Below are 17,722 nucleotides of genomic sequence, written 5' to 3' on the forward strand. Positions count from 1 at the left end.
TGAACACCTGGCTTTTAAACTCTCTGGTCACACACAGTCAGTCATGGCTGTTGTCTACCGCCCTCCCAAACCACACCCATCATTCCTGTCTGACTTCTCCTACTTTCTGACCCAGCTATGTTCCCTCTCCCCCTCAATCCTCCTCCTTGGTGATTTCAATATCCACATGGACTCCACTGACTCCACGCTAACCACTGACTTCACTGATTTACTCACCTGCTTTAACCTCACTCAACATGTCAACTTTCCTACCCATAACCGTGGTCACATTTTGGACCTTGTCTGCTCTACTGGACTAATTTTGCACCATCTCTCTGGCTCCGACCTCACTCTCTCTGACCACCTAGCCATCACTCTGACCATCAACATCCCCACCCCAGCACCAAGGCATTATCGCACTATCAACTTCCGTAAGCTAAACGCTCTTTCACCTACCTCATTCTCATCGACCCTCTCTGAAAAAATGTCCACTTCTCCCTTCGTTGACCTCCACACCCCTTCTGACCTCACTGACTACTACAACCACACTCTCTCCTCCTGCCTTGACCAACTTGCACCTATAAAAACCAAAACAGTTTCTTTCACCCATTCTGCTCCCTGGTTTACCCCTGAACTCTGCCTGATGAAAACTCGTGCTCGCCAACTTGAAAGACTCCGCAATAAAACAGGTCTCACAGTTCACTCCCAGGCCTACAAGGACCACATACAACACTATAAAGATGCCCTCTCCCGCGCCCGCTCCGCCTACTACTCTCAAATTATCCACTCTGGCTCCGGAAACCCAAAAGCACTCTTCTCTACAATAAACAAACTCCTCAGCCCCCTGAACACCACCACCCAGTCATTCACAATAGACAACTGCATCTCCTTCCTTTCATTCTTCCAACGCAAAATTGAAAACATCTACAACAGCTTGACCACCGCCACACCCGCTCCCCCTCAAACCACCTGCCCCCCCTTATCCTGCCATCCCCTGTCTCTATTCTCCCCAGTCTCCCCTACTGACCTCTCTGAACTCCTCAACGGAATGAAAGCTGCCACCTGCACTCTTGACCCCATCCACTCCAGCTTTGTCAAGGCCTCCCTTCCTGCTCTCTCTCCACTTATCATTGCAACAATAAACTCCTCCATGTCTACAGGCATCGTCCCACCATCCCTCAAAATTGCTGCTGTTACCCCCATTCTGAAAAAACCTGGACTAAACCCTGACACCCTAAATAACTTCAGACCCATCTCCAACCTACCCTTTCTGTCAAAGGTTTTGGAACGCGCTGTAGCCACTCAACTCAAACATCACCTCTCTGCCAATAACCTGTATGAAACATTCCAATCCGGATTCCGCTCCAACCACAGTACTGAAACTGCGCTCCTCAAAATCACCAACGACCTTCTCCTCTCCTCTGACGCTGGCAACCTCAACATTCTCATCCTCCTCGACCTCAGCGCCGCCTTTGACACCATCGATCACACCATCCTCCTCACCCGACTTGAAACCACCTTTAACATTACCGGCACTGCCCTCTCTTGGATTAAATCATACCTCTCTGACAGACGTCAGTTCATCTCCATCAATAACTGCAAATCCCCCACTGCTCCCCTCCCCCAAGGTGTCCCCCAAGGTTCAGTTCTTGGCCCCCTCCTCTTCATCCTTTACCTGTCCCCCCTCGGTCACTTAATCCGCCGTCATGGTCTCCAATTCCACTGCTTCGCCGATGACATCCAGCTTTTCATCTCCACCAAGTCCATCTCCACCGCCACCCACTCTATCCTGACAAACTGCATCACTGAAATAAAATCCTGGCTTCAAATCAACTTCCTCAAACTTAACTGTGATAAATCTGAAATAATCATCATTGGCCCAAAAACGCTCACCAAGTCCACCCATAACTTTGCCCTCAACATCGACGGTTTCCCAGTATCCACCTCCCCTCACATCCGGAATCTTGGCGTCATCTTTGACCAAACCCTCTCCTTCGACAAATACACTAAACAGATCACAAAGACAGCCTTCTTTCACCTGAAAAACATCGCCCGTCTCCGTCCATCCCTCTCCTCCACGGCTGCAGAAACCCTCATCCACGCCTTCATCACCTCCCGTCTGGACTACTGCAATAGCCTCCTTTATGGTTCACCCTCAACAATCACCAATAAACTCCAATACATTCAGAACTCCGCTGCCCGTCTACTCACCCATTCCCGGACCCGTGACCACATCACCCCCGTCCTTTACAAGCTTCACTGGCTCCCCATCTCCCAGAGAATCCAGTACAAAATCCTCCTCTTGACCTACAAAGCCCTCCATAACCTGGCCCCATCCTACCTGGCTGACCTCCTCTCCAGACACACTCCCACCCGCAACCTCCGCTCTGCTGGTACCAACCTCCTGACCCCCCCCATCCGGACCAAATTTAGATCCTGGGGGGACAGGGCCTTCTCCATCGCTGCTCCCACCCTCTGGAACTCGCTACCTCACACCATCAGAGACTCCTCCTCACTCACCACATTCAAAACATCACTCAAGATCCACCTGTTCAACACTGCATTCAACATTTAACCCACAGCATCTAACCCCTGACTATCTCCTCTCCTTCTCCCTCCTTTGTGCTTTGAATATTTCCCTATTGATTCTTCTTTTTTTGCAATTGTTTTTATGTTTTGCTATGCATTATGTTTTGCACTCTGTCAAAGCGTCTTTGGGCTTCCTGAAAAGCGCTATATAAAATAAATGCATTATTATTATTATTATTATATGCATAGCAAAGGTTACTGAGGGAGAAGAATCATTGTTTGTCATTGTCATGGAGCAGTAAATGAAACTTCCACCTCAGACAAAATATTTGGCATCATTGATTTAAAATAAATAAAAAACTTTTTGATAAAAAGTAATTCTCTCATTTTATTTTGATTGTTCCTGTGAATATTTTCAGAGATTTTATCTGAGAACGTCATTTCACATTGGCCATCCCAGCATGCAATCGGTCAAATATACGCCATACTCTTGACAGAGCATCGGTGCTATAGAAGCAGTTTCTTGGAAAACCTAGGCCTGGTTATCTGCCATTCACTTCCCAGCTGACAGTCAGGACTGGGATTTGTAACTTGATCGTATCGGTGATAACTCACCGACTCTTCACCCACCATGACCGGTGCTGGCAGAAGGGTCTTCCTGCTTAACACCTTTCCAATGGATGGGGCACGCGTCAATGCCTTGCCTTCCATGCAAAAGAGGGTGACGGTTTATAGCTAGGTCGATATTCAAACTCTGGCTCGACAGCTCAAACGTGAGTGAGCAAACATCAAAGCTGTCCTGCCAGTCATATCCTAACATGAAAAGTGAATGAAGAACAAACCATTCGGATACTTTTTAAATCCCAACGTGAAACTGCTCTTTTTTACGGTTGAGTCAAACCGGCTGGACAGCTTGACGTTGACAAGAGCGCATCAAATGAGTTTTTGTACTTCAATTATGTTTATTAAAAACTAGTATAAAGACCGTCAAAAATGATGGGTTGGAACAGTTTTTGATGGTACAGCCACGTGAGCATGCCAAAGTCTGAAGTCTGGGCCTAGTGTCAGGGGTGCTAATATCATCTTTATTTGTTAGACATCCTACAGACGTAAATGAACACTCGTTTTACTCTGCGCGCATTACACATCACACACAGCAAATTTCACCTCCCTGTGCCTTGTATTTATTGTGTTTACAAAAATACCGCTTCTGTACACCGACCTTGAGGCTCAGTTTGCAAGCCACCGTCTACAATTCCAATGTAAGAGGCATAATTACTCTTCTTTTGGGTCATTTGAGTCTTTTGGGTCCTCTAGGTCTTTTGGGTCCTCGATCTGGATCTTTGGGGTATTTAAGTGTCTTTGGGGTATTTTGTGTCTTCGGGGGTAATTTGGGGTCCTCGGGGTCTTTCAGGTGCTGTGGGGTATTTTGGATTTTTTGGGTCTACAGGGTGTTTTGGGTCTTCAGGGTATTTTGGGTCTTCAGGGTATTTTCGGTCTTCTGGGTCTTTTCGATCTTTTTGGTCTCTGGGGTTTTTCTGGGTCTTCTTGGTCTTTAAGGGGTCTTTTGGATATTTTGGGTCTTGGGGTCTTTTTGATCCTTTCAGTAACCCGGGATCTTTTGGATCTTCGGGCTCCTTTCGGTCTTTAAGGTTATTTGGGTCCTTTGGGTCTTCGGGATCTTTTCGGTCTTCAGGGTGTTTTCAATATTTTCAGTCTTCTAGTCTGAAAGTCTTGGACCATATATCCCATATATATCCCATATATCCCAACCCATATATCCACCTTAGTAAATGGATTGTTACACGCTGGACAAAAAAACCATTTTTTACACAATCCCTGCCTGCATGAGGTCACTTGTTAAGAAAAAGCTAAGCTCCAAACATTCCCTTAAACTGGAAGCTAAAATGGCGTCGTTTATGACATCATATTGTGGAAAATGGCATTTTGTGGATAATCAACAGGAAAAAACAAGTACCAAATGTTCAGCAATTGTGTTTTTAATGAAATACATACACACTGATGACAACCGAAGTGTTATAAAAATTGAAGCTAAAATGACGTTAGAATGGTGTCATTTTGATGTCATAACGACTTCATTTAGCTAGAAAATGACATTTTTGGTATATTCAGCAACCTTGTGTTTATTGAAGTACATGCATATTTGTAGTATGAGAGTTATAATGACGAGATAGGAAGCAAGACCGTTAAAAAAGAGCCAGAACAGCATTCCATGGGAAATAATTAGCCTATTTTTGACATTTGCAACAGCACGTTGGTACTGGTCTACGTGCGTTCTTTGCGGCAGGCTTCATTCACGATGTACCTTGATGCCCTGACAGAACTGGTCCCATGGTTCCATGCCTTAGACCACACACACATGGTTGACCACACATGACATGACATGACATGACATGACATGACACATGACCACACTCCACATGGTACATGGTAGTCCGGCTTTGGAGCATTTGCATCTCAAACAGCCCATGTCCGACTTGCAGTTGCATTTTATGAGTTCCGCACAGGCGTCCGCTGCTTGTGGGATAGTTATCCACACTGGTAACCACTTATTATCCTCCATTGTCCACCCCCAACCCCCAGGAACGGAATCTGTGGAAAGTACTGTTCACTTGTGGTCCAGATCCCTCCTTGATAGGCGACTTTTCATGTGCTGATGTAAGGCATTCTACAAAGACGTAACGCAGTATTAAAATGCTGTCATGAGAGAAAAAGTTTGTTGATATAACAACTAAATGGAGTATTTACCTGCGTTTGAGGGATGTTCTCCAGACTCCTGCTTTTCTTGCAGAACAGATTTTGACGGGCCTCGTTTACCGTGTCCACATTGCTGATTTGATCATGTGAGACAACCGTAAGCCGTTCTCTGATCTGAAAGGTTCTGGACGATGTTTCCACTGGATCAAACGGCTTGTCGACCATGGTATTAAAAGCCTCTGTAGCCAGTGGATATGCTTTCCAAGCTTTCCATGAACTTTTTTTTTTTTTTTTCCTTTGTTGAAGAAACTTGAAGTTGTGTCACACCCACTGAAGGTATGGAACAACGGCGGTGCACGAGATGTTTTCTCACTGAGACTGCTGCTGATAGTAGTCTAGTCAAATTTCTGGGAAACGTGAATTCATGAGGCATTTTTGAGTAAAAGCAAGCAAACCACTTTTTCTGGGGTAGTTTTTCGTGCTGAATACGAATCTGTTGTTTGCCAAGCCCAAAAATGCGTAATTAGGTCACTAATCAAGGTCAAAGGTCAATGAGTGCAAAATTCAAAATTTTTGAAAAAATGTTTTATTTTACATCACCTATCTGTACATTTCAATTATTTTACAGTATTTTGTCTGGTAAGGTTACTACAGCTTTTCACAATTATGAAAGTAAAGGGAATTGTGAAGGGAAAAAATCAGATTTTTGTGAATATATCCGTAATGAAGCAACTTTTCGTTTTTTGACATACTGTTTTAATTCACTTGAATTGTTGCCTTAAATACCATCAGTGAAGTGGTTTACCTGAGTCCTATATAATAGCAAGATTGTTTTCTACACTAAATGTCAATATTTGACTAATTAGCCACTTAATTAAGGCTAACGGTCACAAGGCGCAAAGTGCACTTACATGGCACAAGGCGCAAAATGCACTTCATGGCAAACATGTTTGGAGTGCAGGCAGTTGATCATTATCACATGTATTCTTAATTAATCCTGAATCAATTGCAGTCTGTCAGACTGATTGGCTGGAAGGAGGAGCCATCCAGGGGAATGCCAATTAGCTTAACTGTGTAAGCTCTGACCCCCCCCCCCCCCTACTTTGGCCTGTTTCGACATGGTGTTTCACTGGCATTGCACTTGCAGGCCTCAGTGCAGAACTGTTTCCCCCACTTCCGACAAGAGCAACTATCAGAACTGCAACCTTTCTTGCAACCACACTGAGTAAGTTCTCGGCATCCCTTTGGAATTGACGGTAAAGTTGTAAGAACCGGTGACAACTTGTCATCAACGAGTTTCCATCCACAATCAGTCGGCGGTGGCAGATCTGTCATTGGATTACTGGCCTCTCTCCAAATGAAACTTTGGTAGTTTGCACGCTCTATGTGGAACTTTGCTGCATCACTAGATGGAGGTAGGGTCTCCGTTGCATGGCATTTGTTGAACAGTTTAATGTGGGCTTGATTACAGTTCTCAGATGGTTCCTTGTAGATATGGCAAATGAACTTTTCAGCATCTTCTGTGACCTTCTTTGATGGTGTCGGAAACTGCTGTTGTTGGATCTTTTCAACTGCTGTTGGTATATCCAACGTTGACGTATTGGATGGTTTGATGTCTCCAAGACCGCTTTCAGCAGATGGCCCCCTCTGCCAGGCAGCTAACTGAGTAGCGTGAAATGTATTTTTGCCATCTAGGGTAGAGTCATTGATGTCAATATTGTCGCCAGAAAAATGCACAAATCGTCCCGAAACCAGGTTGCTGGTAACAACTGCCCCAGTTTCTTGATCAAGCGCTTTCAGAGTGTTTTCAGCCATGGCAGTGTCATACCTAAGAACCCGGTTATAGCTGATTATGTGCCCAGCATTATGGAATAGCTCAACTAATTTCTTTGATCGAGTTGACTGGTGCAGCGTCATACCCATTCCAACGTGTTTAGGCGGTGCCTTCTTGTCTCCACATACACCATAGACCATGTCTTGTCCAATGCTAAGGACCCTTGTCTTCTTCACCCAACCAGTTTCAGACATCTCACTTTCGTCAAACTCAGCATCGACACTACTTTGGCCTCCAAGCAAGATATTCACAAACATGAGTACAGATGGTGGTACACTTGCCAACTCTGCTTTTTCGCTTACATCGCAACCTTCGAATGCAGGATGTGACATGATATCACTGTGGAGTTGCAGAGCAACGTGCACTAAAGACAGAAAATGATCATCCTGTTGTCTAAATATGGGAATATAGTCTGCACTGTTCTGACCGCACACCATTTCTGAAAGAGGTATGTGACTGAAATGTCGTGGAAGAAGCAAAGTTTGTTTCTCTGAAGGCGCCAAATTTCTTAGCACAAGAAATTCATAAATGTCCCCAATGCAATTCGACAAAGTTTCTTTAAAAGTCCCCAGTCTACTAAGATACGATGTAGGAATTGTGCCGTCGCACTCACTGGCTAACTCTTTGTACCTCTCGAACACTGCAGATAGTTCAAATACGTGCCCTTTCTCAGCAGAGTGACGCAGCTCTTGACACAACCATGATATCGCCATGTCTGCTGATTTGCTTTCAGTTTCCGCCCTTTTGACATCCCTAAAGAATTTACTAAGACAGTTAACATGGTAACATGCCTCAGCTGAGATTAAATCATTCTCATTTGCAGTACGGACTAAGATGTTATGTACAAATTTAGCTTTTTCCGTAATTTCATTACTCATTTTGAAGGTTGTGACACGACTTGTCTTCTGCTTCTTGTCAAAGTTCTGGCAGAACATACACAATGTCCAGTTCATCTTAGTAGTACTACTGCGTAAAAACGGACATGCTTCAGCCGAAACACTCTTTCTTTCAGGATCTTTTTCGTATTTCGATTGTTCCTTGGCTAGCTTAGCATTTATTTTCCCCTTGTGTGTGTATGCAGAGTAACATAGCTTATGCCATTTAAGTTTGGGGAGACTTTCTGGAGGCTCTGCAAAGAGAGTCGAAAGCCTGTCCACGGCTGATCGAAATTCATAGTGTCTAAGTTTGCATCGGAGCTCGGTCGCCTCTCTGATGGCAGCAATACCCTGGTTTGTCTGGTTGAAAATCGTATCTTTGACCTGGCTAGTTCCCTGACAAATGATACAAAGTTCAAACGACACATCCTCACGCTGTCGCTTGAGGCTGGCAATAGGTTCCATGGTTGGCCTGAGGGGAGAAACAGAAACCAAACTAAGCACCAGGCACGCATGTTCTGACCATGAAAACTACAACGTTGTATGATATACTGCAACAGCCCTTAAATGATCGAATAAGCGCAGGCAGTGTTGGCCCGGGTTTTAATCTTATTCTCAAAGACACAAAGTAAAGCTTCTTCAAGACAAAACATCTAACCGATATCACTAATTCATTAGTGGTAGATGCATTAGGCACTCATCGTCAATGCCCATGCCCTGCCTGTCTTTTTACTACTGTTAGGTAAATGTACATGTATGTAGGCCTGCCTATGATGTGAGATGTCAAGCATACATTACACATTTGTATGTACATGTATCTCACCAAAGAAGAATGCATTCCTTTACTTTCATTTGATTTTATATTTCATTTTTTAACAATCTTAAAAAGACCCTTACCTGTACTCCTGAAATGTTTAATGCCTGATGCCTAGGGTACGAACTAGATGGCTTATGCTAGGCTATTAGATTCATTCTTCATCATTAAGGGTCTATTGAAGAACACCCTGCTCTGTCTGAATGGAAATGATTTGACAAACATGGCAAATGCATTGGGGTCAGAAAGATGAAGCCACTTTCACTGTTGAGTGAAAGGGATGGTTTCAAGTGCAAGTAACTGTTACGTCATTGCAAGACTTTCGCACTCATTGACCTTTGACCTATGTTGTTTACCGGTGACATTTAGATTCTGTCTTTATAAAATCTATCTCTAGACCATCAATAGGAGCATAAAAACTCTGCCCCATTGTGCATTTAGAGGTTAAACTGCAAGCAAATTACGCAAAAACTAATTGTCGCCCCTTACAGAGATAAAGGCAAATGAGCATAGATGTGTCCTCACGTTTTCCTTTAAAAATAAGATTTTGAAAAGCTTTAGCAACCTTACTAGACAAAATATTGTAAAATAATTGAAATGTACAGATAGGGGATGTAAAATAAAGCATTTTTTCAAAAAAATTGAATTTTGCACTCATTGACCTTTGACCTTGATTAGTGACCTAATTACGCATTTTGGGGCTTGGCAAACAACAGATTCATATTCAGCATGAAAAACTACCCCAGAAAAAGTGGTTTGTTTGCTTTTACTCAAAAATGCCTCAATCATTCTATAAAGGCACATTTTCAGATTTTTTGACTAGGCTATAGTGTTGATGTGGTAATAACGGAAGGCTTTTCCCATTTGAATGCAACCCATATATCCATTTCTGGATAACGTGCCAGCAACTGGAAAAATTGACTGACGAGGATGACAATGACATCCGTATCTACAGTGTGTACAAGAAGTCTGTTGGAGCCATTTTTCAGTGCGTGAACTACAGTCACGTGAAAAAGTAAGTACACCCCATGTAAAGTTTTGACTTTTTCAACATATTTCAACATACAGCTATTTGATCCTCATTTCAACAATATTGATAGATAAAGGTGATATAATATAACAAATATCATGAAACATTTACATGTTGTAGTCAATTGTATAATTTAAATAAACATAAATGCAAATTTCGCATGTGGAAAAAGTAAGTACACCCTTGGCTCCAATAGGTGCTATTGCCCCCTTTGGCAGAAACAACCTCGAGTAGGCGTTTCTTATAACTGTCTACCAGTCTCTGACATCGACTGGGATAAATTTTTGCCCACTCCTCCATGCAGAATTCTTTCAGCTGTGCGATGTTTGAGGGGTTTCTTGCATGCACAGGTCGTTTCAAATCCCCCCCACAACATCTCAATGGGATTTAGATCTGGGCTTTGACTTGGCCATTCCAGAACCCTCCATTTCTTTCTTTTCAGCCATTCCTTGGTGGATTTACTGGTATGTTTAGGGTCATTGTCATGTTGCAAGGTCCACCTTCAGTTGAGATTCAACTTTCCGACAGATGGCCTCACATTATCCTCAAGCACCCTCTGGTACAATGAAGAATTCATCGTGGATTCTATGATGGTGAGCTGCCTAGGCCCTGATGCAGCAAAGCTGCCCCAAACCATATTTCCACCACCATGCTTTACAGTTGGTATCAGGTTCTTGTGGTCAAATGCTGTCTTTGGTTTTCACCAAACATGTCTTCTGGTACTGTGGCCAAATAGCTCTACCTTTGACTCATCTGTCCAGAGCATATTGTTTCAGAAGTGCTGATCTTTGCCGAGGTGTTCATTGGCAAACTTTAGTCTTGCCCTGATGTTCTTTCTGGACAGCAAAGGTTTCCTCCTGGCACACCTCCCATGCAGATCAAATTTGTGCAGCCTCTTTCTCATGGTAGACTCGTGCACTTTGACATCAACAGTGGCAAGAGCTACCTGTAGGTCCCGTGATGATATTTTGGGGTTCTTAGAGACTTCTTTCAGCATCTTGCGGTCTGCTCTCGGGCTGAACTTGCTGGGGCGGCCTGGCCTGAACAAGTTGGCAGTTGTTTGGAATCTATTCCACTTGTAGATGATCTTCCGGACAGTCGAATGATTGATTTCAAATTGTGTGGAGATCTTTTTAAATCCCTTCCCAGACCCGTAGGCATCTAAAACCTTCTTTCTGAAGGCCTGAGAGCTATTTTGATTTAGGCATGGTGATGCCGTACACTTCAACAACAAAGAGCAAACCACACTAAATGTCTGAGGTTTAAATAAGACAGGTTCCTCCAAGATCCTCTCTAACGATGTTCTAATTATTTGCACCTGAGCTGGTGCACCTGATTCTAATTTTAGGTATTTGAAGTAGTGATAAATGTAGGGGTGTACTTACTTTTTCCATATGCGAAATTTGCATTTATGTTTATTTAAATTATACAATGGACTACAAAATGTAAATGTTTCATGATATTTGTTATATTATATCACCTTTATCTATCAATATTGTTGAAATGAAGATCAAATAACTGTATGTTGAAATATGTTGGAAAAAGTCAAAACTTTACATTGGGTGTACTTACTTTTTCACGTGACTGTACATGAACTACAATTCGTGTGTCTGCTTCTTCGTGTGAACAATCCGGCATTGGATCACTGCTACCGATGGATATTACTGAGCGGTCTGAAAAGTAAAAAGAAACGGAACATAAGTTATCGAATATAATTTTCAGATATGTTTAGGAAATAATTTATGTCAAAGCAAACCAATATACCTGCATTGATGTACAATTCCTTGTCAGGAGGACACTCTACCCCATCAACGACCTGGGATAAGAAGGCAAAAAGCTCTTCTTTGTTTCTGGAATCTCGCAGGAAGTCCTTCCAGTTGGATGGCATTTTAGTCTGTGGTGATACCTTCTTTCTTACTCCAGAGCCTCTCATCACGTGTTGACTCTTTGATACTATGCGGTAGAAATATCGATCCCAGACCAGATCTAACCGACTGACCTTGTCTAACTCTTGCCGCATGAACGGTTTGAATACACTTTCAGCATAATCCTTGAAAGTGGACGAAGATGAAGTTGGCAAACTATGGACAATTGCTGCACCATCAAGGATTTTGACGTCAGTGGTTTGGTGGATTAGGCTGTTCGCTGCTGTCCAAACAGTCAAGCAGGTCAGACTTCGTTCCGTACGAAGTTTTCCAAATGCCGACAGTGATGGAGGATGGAGCTGATTTTCATGGCTCAAAAAGAGGCCTGGGTCACCTTCCCTTAGCTGGTTTGCTATATACAGACGCCCAAATAAGTTGACATCATTGCGAAGGGCAGCAATTTGTTTCGCTTTTGAAGTTACTGTTCGTTTCGGCGATTTGAAAAGTGGCAAGTTATTTTTCTTAATGGGGTCTTGGATAAGTTTCGATCTTTCGTCAAGTTCTTCCTTCCTAAACTTGTAGTACTGCAGCTCCCATAACTGTTCCATGTTGCGAATTGTGTTTACCACAGACTCATCCACACAGTCTCGTGTGTGTAACACGATTAGCTCGGGGCATTCATCCATAAATGGGTTGCTGTACTCTGTTATAACGTTTAATAATTCGTTGGTCTGGTTTTTGAACAACTCCTGTGTGAATAATCCCTCCTCGTGATGGTGGTAATTGATTTCGTGGTTTGTTCTCGACGGATATGTGTTCTCAAATTCGTTGAGCAGCCAAGCTTGCTCAGGTCCGGAAATCATCCACCGCCTAAGAGCATTCGGGTTTTCTGTTAGGCCTATTACACCCCCCGACGCCCTAGACCTTTGCATTTTCTTGCTCATGGACCTGATCGATTGGCAGAGAAGAAAATCTCTGATTTGTCTTATTAACCACCCAACACTTGGTGAAATCTTCACGTATGGCAGCAGGCAGCGACTGCTTATCTCGGATATGTACCGAAATCCAGCGAGAGTAGTTGTAATGATCGAGAGCAAAGAAAAGAAACATCAGCGCTTCCAAAGCCTCGACATACAGATCGAAATTGTTCTCACTATGAGCACGAATGAAGATGAGGATAGTGAGTTCTGTGCAAAGCACAGTATCCCAGAACTGAAAGGTTGGGCTTTTCTCTATCATTTGCCGTTTCCATTTATTAAAGTCATCTGTTACATCGGAGGAATTAAGATGAGTCCCATATGCGTCACGTTGTAATTTTGACAGTACCAACGCAGTCACTTGGTGAGCATGTCTCGTTCTTGTTATGTGGGCTGCTTTGAGAAATGAATCGGCCTTGCCAGTCATTGCTATGCCAGAATCAGTGAGTGCGTTAGTCCAGCCACTATCTGCTAAAAAGTCCCCAAGAGTGTTCCACAAAGCTTTTTAAATATGAAGCCCGCCAAACATGATAATGAGTTTGTCTTCTCCATGGGTTTCTGGAAAATTCCACTGGATATACTTAGCGTTTGCAAAAATGGGACAATCGCAGGCGAGAACCGGGATTTGGCCCGGGTTGAGGAATTCTGTGGCAGACTTTAAAACATCCATTCTGTGCTTAATCATAGAAGGAGTGTCGGCCTTCCCAGCAAATAGAGGTAAAAAAAAAAAAAAAAAACACCTTTAGAGGCCATTTTTCCCCGCAAAGCGGGGGTTGGCCTTTTTCGGGAACCGTGGTTGTTGTTGTTTTTCGGTCCCCTATTTGAAGCAATGTTTTACGGCCGGATGCCCTTCCTGACGCCAACCCTTTTTGCCGCCTTTAACGACAAACAGGGAATTACCAGTGAACTGGTACTCAATTAGCCGACCTCGGAAGGATGACAGGCTGAGTCAACCCCCCTGGCGTTAATTCAGCGATCGACCGGGATTCGAACCCAGGATCCTTGGATCCTAAGCCGGCACCCTAGCCGCTAGCCCAACACCAGGGATTGGGCTAGAGGTAGAAGCAAACAGAGGTAGAAGCGCGGTAATAGCTGGTGGGTTTGTCGGAGGGGGCTGAGTGGATGCGTGATACGCCGCCCAAGATAAAGCATCGCAATTTTGTAGGGTATCCTTCTTGAGAAGTGTAATGGCACGCTGCACCCATTCATCTTCTTTGAACTTCGCTTCCCCCCAGTGGCCCATTGTGTGGCGTTTTGTACTGCAGGGATTCATGTGGATGTCATGTTTACATTTAATGCCTGTACTATTGCAAACGAGTCTGGAAGATATGGTTTGGTGTCTGGGTCTTTCTCGATGAGAATTGTTGGTCTAGGTATTCCAGGATAATCGAGGGTTGGGAATTGTGTAATGCTAATACCAGTTCCATGAAACGACCCCTTGGCTGTAGTAGGCGACGGATCGTGGTCAATATTGTCGAGAGCCCCGACTGTGAATAAACCGTTTCTTAAGTTTGGTGGACACACTACGCCATCAATCTTAAATTGCTCACATGCGGATAGGGCCAACTGATTTTCTATTTTAAACACACGACTGTAGGAAATGCTCAAACCCAGATTGGCAAGGTGTTCCACTAATGTTCTTTGTCTGGAAGCAGCGTGTATCTTCATACCGACATATACCGGGGGCGGAGGCTCTTTGTCAGTACTGTATCGACAACTTGAGGCTGCGGAAGGAGTTCTTTTCTTACTGTTATGAAGTAACAGTTGTGCTATGGAAAGACATGCGTGGGGATATTCGATTGATCCATCAACCCTTGGTCCATACAGAAGCATCGCCACAAGCAGTGTCGTGTTGGGCAAGCTGTTCCTCTGGCACTCAGTCAAATTTCCAGAAAAGCACACCTCTCTTCCGCAAGAAATTCTTTCCTGCACATTTTTGCAACCTTGGCAAACTGGAGAGTTTCTGATTCATAGTTGTCTTCCTCTAAAGTCTGTTTAAGCATGTCACGCATACCTTCTGGAAATACAAGAATTATGTTTTTACCATCTGACTGTTCTTGTAAACCCATATCCATGAAATGATGGAGGAGCCTGGTTTTGAATCGTGTCTTGTTCACTGAACTATCACAGCCAAGCTCAATAACCCTGGTCTGGAACAATTGATGGAGGTCACCCAGCTTGAAAATAAATGTTCCATCCTCAATCAAACTTTCTATGTGTGATACAAGCTCGGCAAAAGCTCTTGCTTTAGCTCGTTGGACGTCTGTGCTTGTATCTGTATTCATTTGCCGTTGGTGAGTTCGGTACTGATGTCTGTATTGCGTGAGACAAGACATGTGATACTTACTTTCCAAGGCAATCAAATCGCTCCCGGCTAGTACTGAAAGCATTCGCTGGTCTTGCATTTCAAATGCCATATCTCTCAATGACTGATCTGCAGAGAAGGTTGAAAACTCGTGAAGCTTGGTTATCGAGGTTTGGTCACAAAAAATGCAAACATCCCGTGCTGATTGCCTGATTGATTGGCGAGTAGTTGTCTGATGTCTTGTTTACCTGTTGTTTTTTTATCTCTTGCTCTCGAGTTTAGCATTGTTAAATTTCTGGTGGCATGAACGATGCCAAGAGGCTTTGTTTGTAAGGAACTGTTCCGGTGTTGCATCAGTCCCGAACTCAATGCGCACAGGTGGTGCATCCAAGATTTTGAATTCCTCGACATTTTCGAAGAATGCCTTGTAAACTGATAAAGCATCACAGCTTTGGCGATTTTGTGGACAATTAAGCTGCTCTGGGGTACTTCTCTGACAGATAACACAAGCTGTCCAATCCATATCGACCTGTGGTGGGGTGTCCTTTTCTTTACCACATTAACATCATCTAAGAAAAAACAGTGAAGATAAGTTGTTTAATTCTGTTGGTTATGACTGGGAGCTACAATGCGTTATACGAGTGCGAGTACAGCAACGAATATTATATTCTATCAGCTACAATAAAATGCTGTATTTTAGCTTAATAAAGGTCCTTATAGCATGACAAAATTCATTGAAATGCTTATTAACAAATTTATAAGCTTTAGTACCACACGAAATAGTCCATGAAACACAAAAAGTGGGACCGCATAACAAGTAGGAGCGCCTGTTAACTCAGTCCAGCATTTGTAACACTGTGTGACGTCATTGTGATGCCACAGCCCTCAGGTGCATATAATTTTTTGGAGTTGTATGCAGATGATCTGGTGTTGATTGTGGAAAGTATGGATGGACTGAAGGAAAAGATGAACAAGTGGAAGGAATGTATGGAGACAAAAGGTCTGAAGGTGAATATCAGAAAGACGAAGGTGATGGCAAGTGGTAAAGCATGTGGTGAGGTGGAAAGAACTGGGAAGTGGCCCTGTGGTGTGTAGGAAGGGTGTTGGAGTGAACTCCATTCAATGTACAATGTGCGCTGAGTGGGTTCATCAAAAATGTAGTGGTCTGAGAGGGTCATTAAGCAGTGTGGCAGCTACATTCAAATGTAAGGTGTGCACAGAGGGAGCTGCAGATGGAGGAAATGTTGAGTTGGATCTTGGAGACGGCATGAAGCTGGAAGGTGTGAAAACATTTTGCTCCCTCGGAGACATGCTGAATGGAGAAGGTGGATCAGACTCGGCAACGGTTGCTCGGGTGAGATGTGCATGGAAGAAGTTTCGGGAACTGAGTGGCGTGCTGACGGGGAGGGGAGTGTCGTTGAAGCTGAAGGGAAAGGTGTATGCTGCATGTGTGAGAAGTGTTATGATTTATGGGAGCGAGACATGGGTAATGAACGTAGAGCAGCAACGAAGGTTGGAAAGGGTGGAAATGTGAATGGTTCGACGGATGTGCGGAGTAGCGTTGAGAGGGGAAGACAAATGATGAATTGCGAAAGATGATGGGAATCGAGCCTGTGATTGATGCTGTGAAGAGGAACAGGTTGAGATGGTTTGGTCATGTGTTGAGGAATGATGAAAGTGACTGGTTGAGAAGAGTGATGGAAATGAATGTAGAAGGAAGTAGAGGACGGGGAAGACCAAGAAAGACTTGGCTAAAGATGGTGGAAGAAGAAATGCGGGCAAGGGGGTTAACAAGGAGAGATGCAGAAAATAGGGCAAAATGGAGAAGATTGTCATGGGGACCGCAAGGCTAACCCCCGCTCTAGTAGGGGAAATGGCCTTTAAAATGCATGTTGTTGTTGTATGCTGAGACCAAACAGGTTGTTTTTCTGTAGCATTGTTTAACACCTTTTTCTGAATTCTAGGAAACCATGGAAGATATTGACAAAAATGGTGATGGTGAGATAGATGTAGAAGAATACATAGGTGAGTCATTGCTGCTATTACGTGCCACTTGCATTATCTTCCTATTATTTCTCTAATGTAGAGTTGGGGGCCGGGCTGTGGGGATAGCTGCTGCCATTGCAAGATGTTTACAAAGAATAACATGCATCAACAGGTGGAGGTTTTAAACACGTGACAATTCTAACACACAGGTTGGTGCTTTGTTATTTTAATAATGTAGTACTGCTGTCCTCTGAAATATAGCCAATTCTCTCTTCCATGTTTTCTGCACCTCTGCATGTAGTCTTGTTGTTTTAGGCTTGTAACACAACTGTGTTCCAACTCCTTCAGCCGTGCCTCCACCCCTCTAGCCGCGCCTCCACCCCTCCAGCCACGCCTCCACCCCTCTAGCCGCGCCTCCACCCCTCCAGCCACGCCTCCACCCCTCTAGCCGCGCCTCCACCCCTCCAGCCACGCCTCCACCTCTCGACCCGCGCGTCAAACCCACCAGCCACGCGTCCAACCCACCAGCCGCGCGTCCAACCCACCAGCCGCCCATCCGACCCTCCGGCCGTGCCTCCGCCCCTCCGGCCGTGCCTCCGCCCCTCCGGCCGCGCCTTCGCCCCTCCGGCCGCGCCTCCGCCCCTTCTAGCCGCCCCACCAGCCGCGCGTCCAACCCATCAGCCGCGCGTCCAACCCATCAGCCGCGCGTCCAACCCATCAGCCGCGCGTCCAACCCATCAGCCGCGCGTCCAACCCATCAGCCGCGCGTCAGACCCCCTCAGCCGCGCCTCCGCCCCTCCGGCCGCGCCT

At 44.4% G+C, this 17,722-nt stretch overlaps 1 protein-coding gene across 2 annotated transcripts in view; it reads left to right on the forward strand.

The window, feature by feature from the left end:
* The window catches only part of LOC137423245 (calumenin), a 47,025-nt gene that overhangs the window by 23,966 nt on the left and 5,337 nt on the right, over positions 1–17,722 (forward strand). For both annotated transcript variants that reach the window (XM_068110170.2, XM_068110171.2), the window contains exon 5: positions 16,891–16,951. In XM_068110170.2, coding sequence (XP_067966271.1) covers positions 16,891–16,951 — 61 coding nt within the window. The remainder of the gene's footprint in view (positions 1–16,890; positions 16,952–17,722) is intronic.

Source organism: Myxine glutinosa, chromosome 3, assembly GCF_964187855.1.
Source record: "Myxine glutinosa chromosome 3, kmMyxGlut1.1, whole genome shotgun sequence".
Lineage (NCBI taxonomy): Eukaryota > Metazoa > Chordata > Myxini > Myxiniformes > Myxinidae > Myxine > Myxine glutinosa.